The sequence below is a fragment of the Oncorhynchus nerka genome, linkage group LG7 (genome assembly GCF_034236695.1).
Source record: "Oncorhynchus nerka isolate Pitt River linkage group LG7, Oner_Uvic_2.0, whole genome shotgun sequence".
Taxonomy (NCBI): domain Eukaryota; kingdom Metazoa; phylum Chordata; class Actinopteri; order Salmoniformes; family Salmonidae; genus Oncorhynchus; species Oncorhynchus nerka.
The window spans coordinates 21024327-21043640 of record NC_088402.1 but is presented as its reverse complement, the minus strand read 5'-3'; the positions used below and the strand labels follow the sequence as shown (position 1 = coordinate 21043640).

At 46.0% G+C, this 19314-nt stretch overlaps 1 protein-coding gene across 2 annotated transcripts in view; it reads left to right on the top strand.

The window, feature by feature from the left end:
• Positions 1 to 14582, top strand: part of LOC115131317 (VPS50 EARP/GARPII complex subunit) — a 222829-nt gene extending 208247 nt beyond the window's left edge. For both annotated transcript variants that reach the window (XM_029662931.2, XM_029662930.2), the window contains 3 exons: positions 4985 to 5106; positions 12249 to 12438; positions 12838 to 14582. In XM_029662931.2, coding sequence (XP_029518791.1) covers positions 4985 to 5106; positions 12249 to 12438; positions 12838 to 12957 — 432 coding nt within the window. In that variant the 3' untranslated portion in view covers positions 12958 to 14582. The remainder of the gene's footprint in view (positions 1 to 4984; positions 5107 to 12248; positions 12439 to 12837) is intronic.
• Positions 14583 to 19314: the final 4732 nt, after the last annotated feature.

Here is a 19314-nt window from a genome sequence, read left to right as displayed (position 1 = left end):
ATAATTCACAGACAGTGTCACCAGCAAAACACCCCTACACTATCACACCTACTCTGCGTCTTACAAAGACAGCGGTTGGGTCCAAAAATTGAAAATTTAGACTCATCAGACCAAAGAACAGATTTCTTCTGGTCTAATGTCCATTGCATTTGTTTCTTAGGCCCAAGCAAGTCCCCACTGTGTGTGTGTATGTGTGTGTGTGTATGTGTGTGTGCACATACACACACATACATACACTGGGGCAAAAAAGTATTTAGTCAGCCACCAATTGTGCAAGTTCTCCCACTTAAAAAGATGAGAGAGGCCTGTAATTTTCATCATAGGTACACTTCAACTATGACAGACAAAATGGGAAAAAAATCCAGAAAATCACATTGTAGGATTTTTAATGAATTTATTTGCAAATGATGGTGGAAAATAAGTATTTGGTCAATAATAAAAGTTTATCTCAATACTTTGTTATATACAAGGGTAGCCTTCCACAAGCTTCCCACAATAAGTTGGGTGAGTTTTCCCATTCCTCAGTTACACCAGCTAACTGGAAAGACCCATTTGCGACCAAGCTTTAACTTCCTGACTGATATCTTGAGATATTTCTTCAAATATCCACATAATTTTCCTGCCTCATGATGCCATCTATTTTGTGAAGTGCACCAGTCCCTCCTGCAGCAAAGCACCCCCACAACATGATGCTGCCACCCTCGTGCTTCACAGTTGGAATGGTGTTCTTCGGCTTGCAAGCCGCCTCCTTTTTCCTCCAAACATAACACTGGTCGTTTTGGCCAAACAATTCTATTTTTGTTTCATTAGACCAGAGGACATTTCTCCAAAAAGTACAATCTTTGCCCCCATGTGCAGTGACGAACCATAGTCTGGCTTTTTTATGGCTGTTTTGGAGCAGTGGCTTCTTCCATGCTGAGCAGCCTTTCAGGTTATGTCGATATAGGACTCGTTTCACTGTGGATATAGTTTCCTCCAGCATCTTCACAAGGTCCTTTGCTGTTGTTCTGGGATTGATTTGCTCTTTTCGCACCAAAGTACGTTCATCTCTAGGAGGCAGAAAACGTCTCCTTCCTGAGCGGTATGATGGTTTCGTGGTCCCATGGTGTTTATACTTGCGTACTATTGTTTGTACAGATAAACGTGGTATCTTCAGGTGTTTGGAAATTGCTCCCAATGATGAACCAGACTTGTGGGAGGTCTACAATTTTTTTTCTGATGTCTTGACTGGTTTCTTTTGATTTTCCCATGATGTCAAGCAAAGAGGCACTGAGTTTAAAGGTAGGCCTTGAAATACATCTACAGTTACACCTCCAATTGACTCAAATTATGTCAATTAGCCTATCAGAAGCTTCTAAAGCCATGACATCATTTTCTGGAATTTTCCAAGCTGTTTAAAAGCACAGTCAACTTAGTGTATGTAAACTTCTGACCCGCAGTGACACAGTGCATTATAAGTTAAATAATCTGTCTGTTAACAATTGTTGGAAAAATGACTTGTCATGCACAAAGTAGATATCCTAACCGACTGGCCAAAACTATAGTTTGTTAACAAGAAATTTGTGGATTGGTTGAAAAACGAGTTTTAATGACTCCAACCTAAGTGTATCTAAGCTTCAGACTTCAACTGTTGCAAGCAGTATACGGGCAGGTTGCTCGGTTGGACAGCTGTATATCTGTACCAGAGTATTTCATATTTAGTGATGTTCTCCTGGGTCCCACAGTAGAGTACACATATAGTACCTCATGGGAAGTCAGCTAGTCACCAGACGACCCACACAGCTATCTCTCTCCTTCTCCCTGTGAACATTTTAAATACACTGTAGGAAGAAAAATACCCCAAATTCTTTAGGAGTGTGTTTGGCGATTTATTCTGCAAGAAGGTTAGGACCAAGATGCTATGTGTCTTTTCAGATTGCCTATTGGAAATGTATTTGACGTGCGGGGAGGTCATTTTTTAAAACACATTTTTCCTGTGACTCTGGGAAGCACAACGTCCTCGACAACTTTCCATCTCTTTCAACATGTCAGGATCTTTGTCTCAGAGAAAAAGAGGAGGAAACCTGAGTCACTTTGAGAGGTCTTTCGATATAAATTATTTGCAAGCTAGTGTTTGAAAAATTCAAACAACGAAAAAAATTTGGGGAATGTAATGCAGATTAGGGAAGCGAAGTTTGAGGTTTGTTAAGGAAAGGTGAGCCTCTTCATCCCTTACTGTATCTATCATCAGGCTTAAAGGTTTCTCTCAAATGAGTATCAATTGAGTATTCATGCATTACGCTTATCCCATCATGCAATTTGCATGGAGACGCGTCCCATTGCGTGGCAGGATTAGCATGGAGCCGGAGCATATGGAGAGAAAGGGATCTAGTGTTGAGGAACAGATGGGTGTTTTACAGTGAAATTGTGATCGTGGCCCTTATTTGCGTGCCTGAAGCCAAGAAAATCCCTCAAATATGCATGAGCATGTCTGCCTGAGCAGCCATAGCTTTAAATCCTGAACCGTTCCGAGCAAACCACCTCACCGCCGCCAATTCTTGGGAGTTTTCACTCAGGCTCACCTTTCTGGATCCGTGGGTCGGCTGTCTGGAAGACGGCTCTTTGGAAGCATTATTAAGCCGCTCTAAGCCAATCTCATTTTGTTTAAGCCAAATAGTGAGACGAAATAGTCTGCCTCATTGGCTTGATTTAAATGTGTTCGCCATGTCAAGGATCGCAGTAGACCTGAGTGAAAATAAAGGTGTGTGACAGATATTTCAACAAGATATTAGGTAGGAAAGCGTTAATATTTTTATTTCAAGAGAATAAGTGTCAGGTTCAAAGGTCTGCTGGTCATCCAATATATTTCTGAGATAGACGTTGTTCAGTATGGGTTATGATTGACAGGTTATTGATACAGGGTTGTATTGTATAGGAGATGATGTTGTATCGTGTAGAATGTTGTGTTCATGAGTTTCTGTTGAATATTAGTGTCCAAAATTGGCTTATATTTGCATTCTATTGGCAATTGTTGCACAGGCACTGACATTGTCTCATTTACCAACCAGGTTGTTCAAATGTGATGGCACAACATTTTTGTTTGAGAAGACATTTGACAATCATTCATTACTTTCAAGCTGTCAACATAATGAGGGAGAAAACGTCTTTCTAGGTTTATGACATGTAATTTGATTTATTCTTGGAAATTATGCCACTCAGATGCAATACTTTAGTGTGCACAACCTCTCTCCTGTCCTCTGCATTTTGCTGGGTTTGGTTTAGGTGCACAGCGAATCAGTCACCCAAATTGAGAAGGCATCTGGCACAGTGAAGTGAATGAGGAAAATGTTTTGAAAGATTGCTGGCCTTTTTCTGACTTCCTAGTCTGTACGTTTGACTCGACAACAAACAAGGTGTAAGAACACAGTGATGTATGTAGGTTTTGGCGTGGGGAGAACATCGGAGCGATCCATCTTTGTCTAAAAATCATCTTGTTTCTTTTTGGGGTGAAATGAAAGAAAAGAGAAAAGGGCCTGACCAGCTGAATCAACAAGTCCTGATGTCTCCGCTGCTCATGTTGGAATGGAGCGTGGCCGGCAGCCATCTTGTATGGCAAGAGTTGCTGGGACATCTGTGGGGCAGGGGGAGAATGTGAGGGCTGAAAGGTTACATGGATGTCTGCTCTGCTGTGTTAATGAGAACGCATGTCGACCAACGTTATTCACCAGCTCTGCAGTAGAATCTGTTGAACTGGCCCTTAGCTCATCCACACACAAAATACATTTCAGCCACACCCCACACCCATTGCTGACAGGTGTATACAATCGAGCACACAGCCATGTAAATAGACAAACATTGGCAGTGGAATGGCCTTACTGAAGAGCTCAGTGACTTTTAACGTGGCACCGTCATAGGATGCCACCTTTCCAACAAGTCTGTTCAAATTTTTGCCTTCTAGAGCTGCCCTGGTCAAGTGTTGTTATTGTGAAGTGGAAACGTCTAGGAGCAACAACGGCTCAGCTGCGGAGTGGTAGGCCACACAAGCTCACAGAACGAGAGTGCTGAAGTGCGTAGTGCGTAAGAATCGTCTGTCCTCGGTTGCAACAGTCACTTCCGAGTTCCAAAACTGCCTCTGGAAACAACGTCAGCACAAGAACTGTTCGTTGGGAGCTTCATGAAATGGGTTTCCATGGCCGAGCAGCCGCACATAAGCATAAGATCACCGGGCGCAATGCCAAGCGTTGGCTGGAGTGGTGTAAAGCTCGCACATTTTGGAATCTGGAGCAGTGGAAACGCGTTCTCTGGCGTGATGAATCACTCTTCAACATCTGGCAGTCTGACGGACAAATCTGTAAAGTTTGGTAGAGGAGGAATAATGGTCTGAGGCTTTTTTTCATGGTTCGGGCTAGGCCCCTTAGTTCCAGTGAAGCGAGGATCTTATCACAACAGCATACAATGACATTCTAGACGATTCTGTGCTTCGAACTTTGTGGCATCAGTTTGGGGAAGGCCCTTTCCTGTTTCAACATGACAATGCCCCCGTGTACAAAGTGAGGTCCATACAGAAATGGTTTGTTGAGACCGGTGTGGAAGAACTTGATTGGCCTGCAGAGTCCTGACCTCAACCCCATCGAACACCTTTGGGATGAATTAGAACGCCGACTGCGAGCTAGGCCTAATCGCCCAACATCAGTGTCCAACCTCATTAATGTTCTTGTGGCTGAATGGAGTCCCCCGCAGCAGTGTTCCAACATCTAGTGGAAAACCTTCTCAGAAGAGTGGAGGCTGTTATAGCACCAAGGGGGGGACCAACTCAATATTAATTCCCAGGATTTTGGAATGAGATGTAGTGTATCTCTGCTGAATTAATTTGTAGAGCTAACATGACCCTTTGGGGATTTTGAGAAGTCTTGAAACCCCCAATAATGTATTTATAAAATATGTATCACTGGACTAAAAACATGAATAAAAAAACTAACCAATGGTATGTGTTTTTGTTCCTCAGGAGTTTGAAGAGTTTAACAAGAGGCTGGGTGATGTGTCCAGACACGTCCGGGTCCCTCTGCCTGTGTCTAATGTCCTGTGGGAACACTGCATCCGTCTGGCCAACAGGACGCTGGTGGAAGGGTGAATTGTTTACTTGCATATACAAAATACTTGGGCTGATTTTGTAGTTAAAAATATGAATGTTTCAGCAGATAGCATTGGAGAGGTGAGTAGGCTTCAGAAGATAGAGAAACAACTCCTACCTGCTTACTTTGATTTACAAAATACTTTTATTGGTTTCTATACGTTTTTCAGCAAATATATTGCAACATTCATTGAGGGGCTGAGTGGTACCTTATCGTTCATTGAGGGGCTGAGTGGTACCTTATCGTTCATTGAGGGGCTGAGTGGTGCCTTTTCGTTCATTGAGGGGCTGAGTGGTGCCTTTTCGTTCATTGAGGGGCTGAGTGGTGCCTTATCGTTCATTGAGGGGCTGAGTGGTGCCTTTTCGTTCATTGAGGGGCTGAGTGGTGCCTTATCGTTCATTGAGGGGCTGGGTGGGTGTCTTTTCGTTCATTGAGGGGCTGGGTGGGTGCCTTTTCGTTCATTGAGGGGCTGGGTGGGTGCCTTATCGTTCATTGAGGGGCTGGGTGGGTGCCTTATCGTTCATTGAGGGGCTGGGTGGTGCCTTATCGTTCATTGAGGGGCTGGGTGGTGCCTTATCGTTCATTGAGGGGCTGGGTGGTGCCTTATTGTTCATTGAGGGGCTGAGTGGTGCCTTTTCGTTCATTGAGGGGCTGAGTGGTGCCTTTTCGTTCATTGAGGGGCTGAGTGGTGCCTTTTCGTTCATTGAGGGGCTGGGTGGGTGCCTTAATGTTCATTGAGGGGCTGGGTGGGTGCCTTATCGTTCATTGAGGAGCTGGATGGGTGCCTTATCGTTCATTGAGGAGCTGGGTGGGTGCCTTATCGTTCATTGAGGGGCTGGGTGGGTGCCTTATCGTTCATTGAGGGGCTGGGTGGGTGCCTTATCGTTCATTGAGGGGCTGAGTGGTGCCTTTTCGTTCATTGAGGGGCTGAGTGGGTGCCTTATCGTTCATTGAGGGGCTGAGTGGTGCCTTATCGTTCATTGAGGGGCTGGGTGGTGCCTTATCGTTCATTGAGGGGCTGGGTGGTGCCTTATCGTTCATTGAGGGGCTGAGTGGTGCCTTATTGTTCATTGAGGGGCTGAGTGGTGCCTTTTCGTTCATTGAGGGGCTGAGTGGTGCCTTTTCGTTCATTGAGGGGCTGAGTGGTGCCTTTTCGTTCATTGAGGGGCTGAGTGGTGCCTTTTCGTTCATTGAGGGGCTGGGTGGTGCCTTTTCGTTCATTGAGGGGCTGGGTGGGTGCCTTATCGTTCATTGAGGGGCTGGGTGGGTGCCTTATCGTTCATTGAGGGGCTGGGTGGGTGCCTTATCGTTCATTGAGGGGCTGAGTGGTGCCTTTTCGTTCATTGAGGGGCTGAGTGGGTGCCTTATCGTTCATTGAGGGGCTGAGTGGTACCTTATCGTTCATTGAGGGGCTGAGTGGTGCCTTATCGTTCATTGAGGGGCTGAGTGGTGCCTTATCGTTCATTGAGGGGCTGAGTGGTGCCTTATCGTTCATTGAGGGGCTGAGTGGTGCCTTATCGTTCATTGAGGGGCTGAGTGGTGCCTTTTCGTTCATTGAGGGGCTGAGTGGTGCCTTATCATTCATATTATTCCCGTAAAGTTGTCAATATGGCTCTCTGTATCCATATATAGTTTACGTGATAGTGTATTTTAAAAGTAAAAACTTTATTAGACTTTTTTATTTTATTGTAATTTTTTATGAGCAGCAAAAAGCTGCTGACTAGTTGTATGTAATGCCAGCAAATATCTTATGATAAGCACGGCAGGAAAAAGAAAATGTGTGAACACAAACCTACTGCTCATTCAATGATGGTTATAGTGATAGTTCATCACTCAGGGACATGCTAATATGCACCTGTGGATTTACTGCCGGCGGATTGGAGAGGTGTGGAAATTTTTGCTGCCTCGTTCATCTCTTATTTTGACGTCTTTTGCCTTTTTGGTTGATGGCCCTGTTCTCTCCTCCTGGGGTACACTCGTAAATATGAGCCCTGTTCGCGTGTCATATGCCAAATACCTCAGGTGAGTTATTAAATAAGGCAGGCTTGGAGCCCCTGTCCTCTCCTGCAGTAAGGCACGACCACGAGCTGCTTTTCTCTTCTTTACTCCCCCTCCTCTTTTTCTTCTCGGGCGTTGAACATCCTCTTGTTGGAACATCTGCTTGTCATAAATAAACACAAAACTAAGTGCCGCAAAGAAACACGCAGATTGCCTACTAGATAAGCACGGGAGACTTGAGCATTCCTAGCTTTTCTCCAGCTTTCTCTCATTCTCCTGAGACAACTCCTCTTCAGTCCTGTCATCCTTTCCATATGGTAGCAACAAGCTGACTCTTTGTGCCTCCTCCTCCCCAACACTCCATCCCAGGACTGTTATATGTTCTGTTATAGAGACCCCACAGGGAACATGTCTGACACAAGGCTGGCCTGAGTCCCCTCTAAACACTTGACACATTCTAAATGGCTCCCATAACAACCATCTCCCTTGCAAGTCAGTCAAAGGTTTGGGGCCTGAAAGGGACTAATGCATTTTTTCCTGAAATCAGCACTTGTACCCGCTTTCTCTGTCCAATGTATTATTTATGTTGTGTGTGCGTGACCATGCGTGTGTGCAAGCATGTGTGAAGTAGATGTACTGGTAGGCAGGGTTTTATACGGCCAGGTGAGACATCCTCTTTAGGCCAGAGACACATGGCATTAATGGGGGCGATGTGGGGAAATAAAAAGATGTCATAACGTCTCTGACCATCTTGTGATGAAGTGGGGAAAAGACGAGGGACAAGCACAGCCTCCTATGAGAGTGTTACATAGTGGGGAACTGGGTAGTGTGTTTTTTGCATCCAGGTTGATTGTGCTGAGCTGGACTGTAAGGCAGCCCAATTCTGATCTTTTTGACAGTAGTTGTTTTTTTGACCAATCACATCAGATCTTTTCACATCAGAACTCTTTCAGTGCACATCTGATTAGACTAAAGACCAATTAGTGAAAAAAAAGATTAGAATTGGGCTGCATGTGTAAACACAGCCTACGTTTGGAAGTTTAGAGTTGAGACGGCTAGGGTTAGTTAGGGTTTTAACTAAATCCAGGGCTAGGGTTAGTTAGGGTTTTAAGTTCTAAATCCAGGGCTAGGGTTAGTTAGGGTTTTAAGTTCTAAATCCAGGGCTAGGGTTAGTTAGGGTTTTAAGTTCTAAATCCAGGACTATGGTTAGTTATGGTTTTAACTAAACCCAGGGCTAGGGTTAGTTAGGGTTTTAACTAAATCCAGGACTAGGGTTAGTTATGGTTTTAAGTTCTAAACCCAGGGCTAGGGTTAGTTCGGGTTTTAAGTTCAAAATTCAGGGCTAGGGTTAGTTAGGGTTTGATATTCTAAGGCTAGGGTTAGTTAGGGTTTGATGTTCTAAGGCTAGGGTTAGTTAGGGTTTTAAGTTCTAAACCCGGGGCTAGGGTTAGTTATGGTTTTAAGTTCTAAACCCAGGGCTAGGGTTAGTTAGGGTTTGATATTCTAAGGCTAGGGTTAGTTCGGGTTTGATGTTCTAAGGCTAGGGTTAGTTAGGGTTTACTGTTCTAAGGCTAAGGTTAGTTAGGGTTTAATGTTCTAAGGCTAGGGTTAGTTAAGGTTTAATGTTCTAAGGCTAGGGTTAGTTAGGGTTTTACATTTTATGTCCAGGGCTAGTGTTAGTCAGGTTTTGAAAAGGAATCACAGTACAGGAAAGCCAGGGTTATGGTTTTGGGAAAAGATGCCTAATGGTGTACAACTAACATGTAATGAACTGTACAGGGTCCTCTTCATTCTCTGCTTGACACATCATCATAGACATGGCCTGTGTATCAGTATTAGACCTGTCAAGTTCCTTCACATTTTATCATAGACATGGCCTGTGTATCAGTATTAGACCTGTGGAGTTCCTTCACACATTATCATAGACATGGCCTGTGTATCAGTATTAGACCTGTGGAGTTCCTTCACACATCGTCATAAACATGGCCTGTGTATCAGTATTAGACCTGTGGAGTTCCTTCACACATCGTCATAGACATGGCCTGTGTATCAGTATTAGACCTGTGGAGTTCCTTCACACATCGTCATAAACATGGCCTGTGTATCAGTATTTGACCTGTGGAGTTCCTTCACACATCGTCATAGACATGGCCTGTGTATCAGTATTAGACCTGTGGAGTTCCTTCACACATCATCATAGACATGGCCTGTGTATCAGTATTAGACCTGTGGAGTTCCTTCACACATCATCATAGACATGGCCTGTTTATCAGTATTAGACCTGTGGAGTTCCTTCACAAGTGTCTGCCTCTCAGATCTGTCTTTTCCTCTCAGCTTCCCTCCCAGACTGGGTTTAGTCTCTGGGATTCCCCTCTCTGTTTATCCCCAAGTTCCTGGACTGACTGACTGTGCATCCCAAATGGCACCTTGTTCCCTTAATAGTGCACTACTTTCAAAAGTAGACACTTTGCTGTGTTTATCTACATCTCCACTCCCATCTGGACTCCTCAGAGAGGAGATGGAGTCTGACTCACTGTCTCACCCCGAGGGACTGACAACCTGAGAGAGGAGATGGAGTCTGACTCACTGTCTCACCCCGGGGGACTGACAACCTCCGAGAGGAGATGGAGTCTGACTCACTGTCTCACCCCGGGGGACTGACAACCTGAGAGAGAGGGGGAAGAGATGGAGTCTGGCTCACTGTCTCACACCGGGGGACTGACAACCTGAGAGAGGAGATGGAGTCTGACTCACTGTCTCACCCCGGGGGACTGACAACCTCCGAGAGGAGATGGAGTCTGACTCACTGTCTCACCCCGGGGGACTGACAACCTCCGAGAGGAGATGGAGTCTGACTCACTGTCTCACCCCGAGGGACTGACAACCTCAGAGAGGAGATGGAGTCTGACTCACTGTCTCACCCCGGGGGACTGACAACCTGAGAGAGGAGATGGAGTCTGACTCACTGTCTCACCCCGGGGGACTGACAACCTGAGAGAGGAGATGGAGTCTGACTCACTGTCTCACCCCGGGGGACTGACAACCTCCGAGAGGAGATGGAGTCTGACTCACTGTCTCACCCCGAGGGACTGACAACCTCAGAGAGGAGATGGAGTCTGACTCACTGTCTCACCCCGAGGGACTGACAACCTCAGAGAGGAGATGGAGTCTGACTCACTGTCTCACCCCGGGGGACTGACAACCTGAGAGAGGAGATGGAGTCTGACTCACTGTCTCACCCCGGGGGACTGACAACCTCAGAGAGGAGATGGAGTCTGACTCACTGTCTCACCCCGGGGGACTGACAACCTCAGAGAGGAGATGGAGTCTGACTCACTGTCTCACCCCGGGGGACTGACAACCTGAGAGAGAGAGAGAGAGAGAGAGAGAGAGGGGAAAGAGATGGAGTCTGACTCACTGTCTCACCCCGGGGGACTGACAACCTCCGAGAGGAGATGGAGTCTGACTCACTGTCTCACCCCGGGGGACTGACAACCTGAGAGAGAGAGAGAGAGAGAGGGGAAAGAGATGGAGTCTGACTCACTGTCTCACCCCGGGGGACTGACAACCTGAGAGAGAGGGGGAAGAGATGGAGTCTGGCTCACTGTCTCACCCCGGGGGACTGACAACCTCAGAGAGGAGATGGAGTCTGACTCACTGTCTCACCCTGGGGGACTGACAACCTCAGAGAGGAGATGGAGTCTGACTCACTGTCTCACCCTGGGGACTGACAACCTCAGAGAGGAGATGGAGTCTGACTCACTGTCTCACCCCGAGGGACTGACAACCTCAGAGAGGAGATGGAGTCTGACTCACTGTCTCACCCTGGGGGACTGACAACCTCAGAGAGGAGATGGAGTCTGACTCACTGTCTCACCCCGGGTGACTGACAACCTCAGAGAGGAGATGGAGTCTGACTCACTGTCTCACCCCGGGGGACTGACAACCTCAGAGAGGAGATGGAGTCTGACTCACTGTCTCACCCCGGGGGACTGACAACCTGAGAGAGGAGATGGAGTCTGACTCACTGTCTCACCCCGGGGGACTGACAACCTCAGAGAGGAGATGGAGTCTGACTCACTGTCTCACCCCGGGGGACTGACAACCTCAGAGAGGAGATGGAGTCTGACTCACTGTCTCACCCCGGGGGACTGACAACCTCAGAGAGGAGATGGAGTCTGACTCACTGTCTCACCCCGGGGGACTGACAACCTGAGAGAGAGGGGAAAGAGATGTAGTCTGACTCACTGTCTCACCCTGGGGGACTGACAACCTCAGAGAGGAGATGGAGTCTGACTCACTGTCTCACCCCGGGGGACTGACAACCTCAGAGAGGAGATGGAGTCTGACTCACTGTCTCACCCCGGGGGACTGACAACCTCAGAGAGAGAGATGGAGTCTGACTCACTGTCTCACCCCGGGGGACTGACAACCTCAGAGAGAGAGAGGGGGGAAAAGATGGAGGGTTAATGAAGATAGGAGGGAGGCAGGAAAAGAAGGATGGGGAGAGAGAGAGAGAGGTATAGATGTAAGGAGAGCGAGAGAGAAATGTGAAGAGAGAGGGAGGAACCATAGAGAGTTAGAAGAAAAGAGATAGGAAGGGGGAGAAGGATGGAGGGAGGGAAAGAAAGACGGTGAGAAAGAGAGGGAGGGAGAGAGGGAGACATTTACGCCTCTGTCAAGACCAGAGCAAACATGGATGTCAGCAGCCACTGATCTGGTGGACGTGGTTCTGCTACACACACTTCCACTCTCAAATCCAGACCCCCACACACTGCGAAGATAAAGTTTGTAAGGTATATGAATATAAAAATGTTACTTGTTGACCGTTTTTTGGACTAAAACTGAGAACCCTTGAACTGTCTGTGACAAAATATGCTTTGAAGAAAACTGTGTGAGCAGAATTAAGATTGAACCCTTTTGGCTTATTTGCTCTCTGTCGATATCAGATTTTCTGTTTGACATTTTAGTTCTTTGTTCATGTGCCTTGGGCACTAAGAATACAAATCCCATGTTTTTAGATCGTTGCTCTGGATTCTAAACTTCTGTCAACAAAAACTAAACGAATTCTGAACTACTGTCCGACAGAAATAATACAGGAGTCATCAAAGTCAACTTCTCTCCTGTTCTGTCCTGTAGCTATGGTAACGTGAAGAAGTGCAGTAACGAAGGGCGGGCCCTGATGCAGCTGGACTTCCAGCAGTTCCTGATGAAGCTTGAGAAGCTGACGGACATGAGGCCCATCCCTGACAAGGACTTTGTGGAGACCTACATCAAAGCCTACTACCTGACTGAGAATGACATGGAGCAGTTCATCAAGAACCACAGGGTGAGGAACAGTATAATGATAATTATTCACTCAGTCTATTCAATGTGCTAATGAGATTTCTACTGGGGTAGCTCAACCTGTTTACCAGCAATGTGTAGCACAAATCTTATGATGTGCTTGCCTATGGCATCGCTGGTATCCAAAACGTGTGCAGTGAAAACGTAATAGTTAACCACAGTCAAATTAGCCAGTTGTTACAATAGGCAGACTCTTTCTCCTCAGTCATGTGAAGCAAGCTGTGAGGTAAAACTAAATGCTGTCTGGGACTAAATGCTGTCTGGGACTAAATGCTGTCTGGGACTAAATGCTGTCTGGGACTAAATGCTGTCTGGGACTAAATGTCGTCTGAGAATAAATGCTGTCTGGCCATAATGTGTGTCCATCTGTCTGTCCCACCAGGAGTACTCCATGAAGCAGCTGGCCAACCTGGTGAACGTGTGTCTGGGCTCTCACATCAACAAGAAGGCCCGGCAGAAACTCCTGGCGGCTATCGACGACATCGACAGACCAAAGAGATAGACAGACAGACGTGGTTATTGTATTTAAGGTAGCTCCTAAACCTGTGGCGGTTTTAGAATGCCCTAGGGTTGTGCAATCCCAGTAACTTTCCCAAAATACCCAGGGTTTTCAGAAATCCTCTTTGGACGATTGCCGATATATCTTTATTAGTCCTAATTTTAGGAATCTTCTTAATGGATTTCTGGAAAACCTGGGAATTTTTAAAACGTTACTAGAATTTTGCAACCCTAGAATGCTCAAAACCCCACCCGGAACAGAAAAGAAGCAATGAAACAAGAACTTCTGCTAACAAACACGCTCATACAGGAATGTTACAGTTATTTGACACTTAGTCAGAACATATATGCTACTCTTGTGTATGTCCCTCATTTTGATGTCCTATATGCTTACAGTTCCGCTGCGTTTTCTAGGTTTCCACGGAGATGCTCCGTTTTCCTGTTCATCGTGAATACAGTATACATGTATATGAGGAAGGAATCTTGTTTTTACGATAAATGACTTGAAATGCTGAATGATACTCCATGACGTCTGAATCGACTGGCAGACAGTTATCTTTTTCTCCTACTGTATGTCTACAGCATAATGTAGTTCTTTCTGCCCGTCTGTAAACCGCTCAGGAGCAACGCCGGCCCTGGAGAAAAACTGAATAATTTAATATTTTCTTTTTGACTTGTATCACTATTAAGCGACTGAAATAGCGCTGAGTTGAGAAAACGTTCCATTTTCCATTTAAATCCAGGAAAAGTTCATTTTTCCTGGTATCACATGTATGCAGAAACACAGTTTGTGAAAAAGCATGGGATGTTTGATGAAATAGTTTCCTTTAGGGTTACGCCTATGGAGACATCCAGTCTCTAGTGCCCTTCAAGTATCCATTAATGAGGATGACGGCACTATGTTTGTTCTGTTGTTCCAGTAGTGTAGGGTGAACGCGCCATAGACACTGATCTAGGGTCAGTTTTGCATCTCCACCACTAATGGTAAAGGTAGGATTGGGGAGAGGGGAAGCTGATCCTAGAGCTGTACCTAAGGGAACCTTGGAGCTTGTTCGTCCAGGACTATAACTACCTGTGCTTTGTTACGTCCATAAATGATTTATCCTGATCTAATGTTGATTCTGAACATATTGAATGGTTCGTTATAGATGATGCACTAGGTCTAATGTGGGTTTAGATGATATCTTGCACGTCCTGCACTCGTTTCTTTCCAAGTCATATATGTAAAAGGGTTTTTATTGTCCAAACAAACAGCGTCCATCATTGTCACTGTATCTGTAAAAATATACGTTTTTGATATCGCAACTGATTCCAGTATGTTTTCATGCATAACTATCCCAAAATAATGCTGTAAATGTTAATGTGTAAAATGTCGTTTTTATTTATTGTCAATTTGGATTCAGGATGATTTCTATATGATAAGTACAGGAAGTGTTCTATCATCTGTTTGCTGGCGGTACCCTGTATCTTGTTGTCAACTGTAAAATAATATTTAAAAAGACACAATTAGACTACATATTATAAAACTCCATGGCACTATTGTGAAAATAAATCGTTAAATGTTGGCGCTGTAGACTAAAGTAAGATGATTATACAGTAACACAATAAACACACTAACATTTAAACCCAGCCTTGCTCACTTTGTCTGACTCCTCCTTGTTCTGCAGACGGATGGATGGATGGACGGATGGATACAGTGCTGTGAAAATAAGTATTTGCTCCCTTTCTGATGTGATCTGTTTTTGCATATTTTTGACCCTGAATGTGATCAGATCTTAAACCTAATATTAGATCAAGGAAATCTGAGTGAACAAATAACCCATAAAAGATCAAATAAGTATATTTATTTAATAAACCACGTTATGCAACACCCAATGCCCCTGTGTGAAAAAGTAATTGCCCCCTTACATGCAATAGCTGGTTGTGCCACCTTTAGCTGCAATGACCATTGGGCTCCTGAGTAGCGCAGCGGTCTAAGGCACTGCATCTCAGTACTAGAGACACCCTGGTTCGAATCCAGGCTGTATCACAACCGGCTGTGATTGGGAGTCCCATAGGGCAGCGCACAATTGGCCCAGCGTCGGCCATGTTTGGCCGGGGTAGGCCGTCATTGTAAATAAGAATTTGTTCTTAACTGACTTGCCTAGTTAAATAAAGGTTAAAAAAATATATATTCAAAATGACTGTAACCTAAAGCTTCCTGTAGTTGTTGGTCAGTATCTCACATCTCTGTGCATCCATTTTTCCCCACTCTTCCATGCAGAACTGCTTTAACTCGGCCACATTTGTGGGTTTTCGAGCATAAACTGCTCATTTAAGGTCCTGCCACAACATCTCATGGGGTTTAGGTCTGGACTTTGACTAGGCCATTCTAGAACTTTACATTTGTTGCTTTTCAGCCATTCTGCTGTCGACTTCCTTGTGTGTTTTGGATCATTGTCTTGCTGCATGACACAGCTGTTCTGCAGCTCGCGGATGGATGGCCTGACATTCTCCTGTAGAATGTCCTGAGGCAGCAAAGCACCCCCAAAACGTCACACTATCATCACCATTAACTGTTTGTATGAGGTTCTTGCTGTGGAATGCAGTGTTTGGTTTTTGCCAGACATAACGGGACCCATGTTGTCCAAAAAGTTGACTTAAAAGCACCTGGAAGGACCTGGATGATCGCCGAGACTCCTGGAATACGCTTCTATGGACAGACAAGTCAAAATGTTTACAACTGCATTCCACAGTAAGAACCTCATACAAACAGTCAAGCATGGTGGTAGTAGTGTGACAGTTTGTGGAGGCTTTGCTGCCTCAGGACCTGGATGACTTGCCATCATTGAAGAAGCCATGAATTCTGCACTATATCAGAGAATTCTGGCCATCAAGCCATGAGCTGAGCTTCAAACGCCTGGCTATGTGGTGTTGCTGGCTGGCTGGTCATCAGACTAACCTGGCTCCACTTCACACACAGAGACCCAGGCCTTCAGTGTGGGTGTTAATGCTGGACTAACACTGGCCCTGTTCTTGTCCTTCACAGTGTGGGTGTTAGAGCTGGACTAACACTGGCCCTGGTCTGGTCCAGGACTTCAGGATGGGTGTTAGAGCTGGACTAACACTGCCGCTGGTCTGGTCCAGGACTTCAGTATGGGTGTTAGAGCTGGACTAACACTGCCCCTGGTCTGGTCCAGGACTTCAGTATGGGTGTTAGAGCTGGACTAACACTGCCCCTGGTCTGGTCCAGGACTTCAGTATGGGTGTTAGAGCTGGACTAACACTGCCCCTGGTCTGGTCCAGGACTTCAGTATGGGTGTTAGAGCTGGACTAACACTGCTGGTCCCTGGTCTGGTCCAGGACTTCAGTATGGGTGTTAGAGCTGGACTAACACTGCCCCTGGTCTGGTCCAGGACTTCAGTATGGGTGTTAGAGCTGGACTAACACTGCCCCAGTGGTCTGGTCCAGGACTTCAGTATGGGTGTTAGAGCTGGACTAACACTGGCCCTGGTCTGGTCCAGGACTTCAGGTCTGGTCCATGGGTGTTAGAGCTGGACTAACACTGCCCTGGTCTGGTCCAGGACTTCAGTATGGGTGTTAGAGCTGGACTAACACTGGCCCTGGTCTGGTCCAGGACTTCAGTATGGGTGTTAGAGCTGGGTGTTACTAACACTGCCCCTGGTCTGGTCCAGGACTTCAGTATGGGTGTTAGAGCTGGACTAACACTGGCCCTGGTCTGGTCCAGGACTTCAGTATGGGTGTTAGAGCTGGACTAACACTGGCCCTGGTCTGGTCTGGTCCAGGACTTCAGTATGGGTGTTAGAGCTGGACTAACACTGGCCCTGGTCTGGTCCAGGACTTCAGTATGGGTGTTAGAGCTGGACTAACACTGCCCCTGGTCTGGTCCAGGACTTCAGTATGGGTGTTAGAGCTGGACTAACACTGGCCCTGGTCTGGTCCAGGACTTCAGTATGGGTGTTAGAGCTGGACTAACACTGGCCCTGGTCTGGTCCAGGACTTCAGTATGGGTGTTAGAGCTGGACTAACACTGCCCCTGGTCTGGTCCAGGACTTCAGTATGGGTGTTAGAGCTAGACTAACACTGGCCCTGGGGTGGGGGATCCTTGAGAAAATGTGAAAGAGTAGGGTAGAGAGAAAGTTGGTCATGAAGGTGACATTTTGTAAAGATCTCTTATATAAAACACTTTCAATTACACTTTCTGTGTATATGTGGTATCTTTAACCCTCCTTATGAGGTCAAATATGGGGTCTAGTTCAATATTAGCCTTCATTTATGCATGTATCTCTTTTACAGTGTGTCTACAATACTTTACTGGGTGGCACCAGGGGACATTGTAGCTTCATTAATGAGCCTTTCCTCCTGCTGTCCTAGGCCCTTATCCTCCCTGTTTGAGATGTACAGGACTATCTGTATGAGATGTACAGGACTATCTGTATGAGATGAGTCATAAGTGGGTTGGGACCCATGACCTTGGGGGGGGGTGCTCGTGCACATCGCTGTGTGTACATCCATGTGTGCATGAGGTCATGCGTGTGTGTGAACATACTTGCACCTTTGTGTGTTTGTGTACCTCAGAGTATGTGACAGAGCACATTAAGTTCTCCATGTTACTGCAGCACTGATCAATGACATTAAACCCTGCTTTGGTGTCAAAGACTGGACATGCTGACTCACCACCAGGGCCGGCTCAAACTCAGTCGGGGTCTCAGCTTACTTTTGAGAGGTAGAATAGTAGAACACACAAGTTGCAAGTTTGAAACTGCATCAGCTGTTTTTCTTGTTATGTCAGTCACTGACAGTCACTCAATTAGCCATGTCAGCTAACAATTTTTAGATTGGCATGTTAATCTAGCCAGGGGGCCCACGTTGATTGTGTTAGTCCCTCTCACTCACATATTAACATGGCATAAGTGTAGAATTTTAAGAAATTAAGTTTAAAACTGCAAAAATGTCTCACACCAAATCTTGATTAGGGCCCCCAACCAAATCACTCTTAGGGCACCCAAAAGGCTAGAGCCAGCCCTGCTCACCACAGCTACTGTGGCCTCAAAAAAATACACATTCTATTGTGTTGTGTACACACAATCACTTACACCTTGTAAACAACCTGTACAAACACCGATAGAAACAGATGTGCCTGCACACCCAAGCATGACGTGGAACAACTCCAATTCAAACATAAATAGCCAGACGCAGCATGAATCCACAAACATTGTCAGAGACTGAAATATTGTTTCAGCTCCATCAACATGGTCATTCTGGTCCATTAGATAACTGTCATGATCTCTGTCCCAAATGGCACCCTATTCCCTTGATAGTGCACTACTTTTGACCATGGCCCGTAAGGTCAAAAGTAGTGCACTCTCTATGGTACGGCTCTGTTCAGTGTGAAAACACCCAGGAGGCTGGGGTTCTGCTGAGGGTGAAACACCCAGGAGGCTGGGGCTCTGTTGAGGATGAAAACACCCAGGAGGCTGGGGCTCTGATGAGGATGAAAACACACAGGAGGCTGGGGCTTTGATGAGGGTGAAAACACCCAGGAGGCTGGGGCTTTGATGAGGGTGAAAACACCTAGGAGGCTGTGGCTTTGAGGAGGGTTTCTCGACTGATGTGTACTGGCTTAGAGAGCTACGAAGGCAATTCCATTTTGGGTGAATTCCATGGAAGCTTTGGGGCTTCATTCCTTTGTAACTCCCCAGCCTCATCCAGGCGGCAGGGTAGCCTAGTGGTTAGAGCATTCGACTAGTAACCGAAAGGTTGCAAGTTCAAATCCCCGAGCTAACAAGGTACAAAATCTGTCGTTCTGCCCCTGAACACTGTTCCTAGGCCGTCATTGAAAATAAGAATTTGTTCTTAACTGACTTGCCTAGTAAAATAAAGGTAAAATAAAATAAAACTATGGATTTCTATGTGGTCGACACAATGCTATATCATGGCTCTGAATGTGCTCTCCAATTGGCACGAGGTCAGAGGAAGTCTGTACTTAAGTCATTTGTAGCATGATAAGAGTGTTTGCTGTCAGTGACCTGTCAGGCGTCTGTATGTGTGGTACTCTTCTAACAACAGGAAGGACTATGACTGGAAATTGTAATGCAACAGACAGAGGAGCTCCCCTGGTCAATCAGAAATGATATAATGCCCCAGTGGTCATAAATCATAGAGGTTCCCTCAAATGGCCTGAGGGTAATGGATACTCTTAGCTCCTAGTTCTCTAGCTTGTATAACAGACCAGACAGAGAGTAGAGAGGGGTGAGAGCTGTATATTCTAAGGTGAACCCAGCTCACTGCCACCCCCATCTCATCCCCGTCACTCACACGCACAGTCAGGAGACGAGTTAGTCAGCTTGTCAAGAGTCTG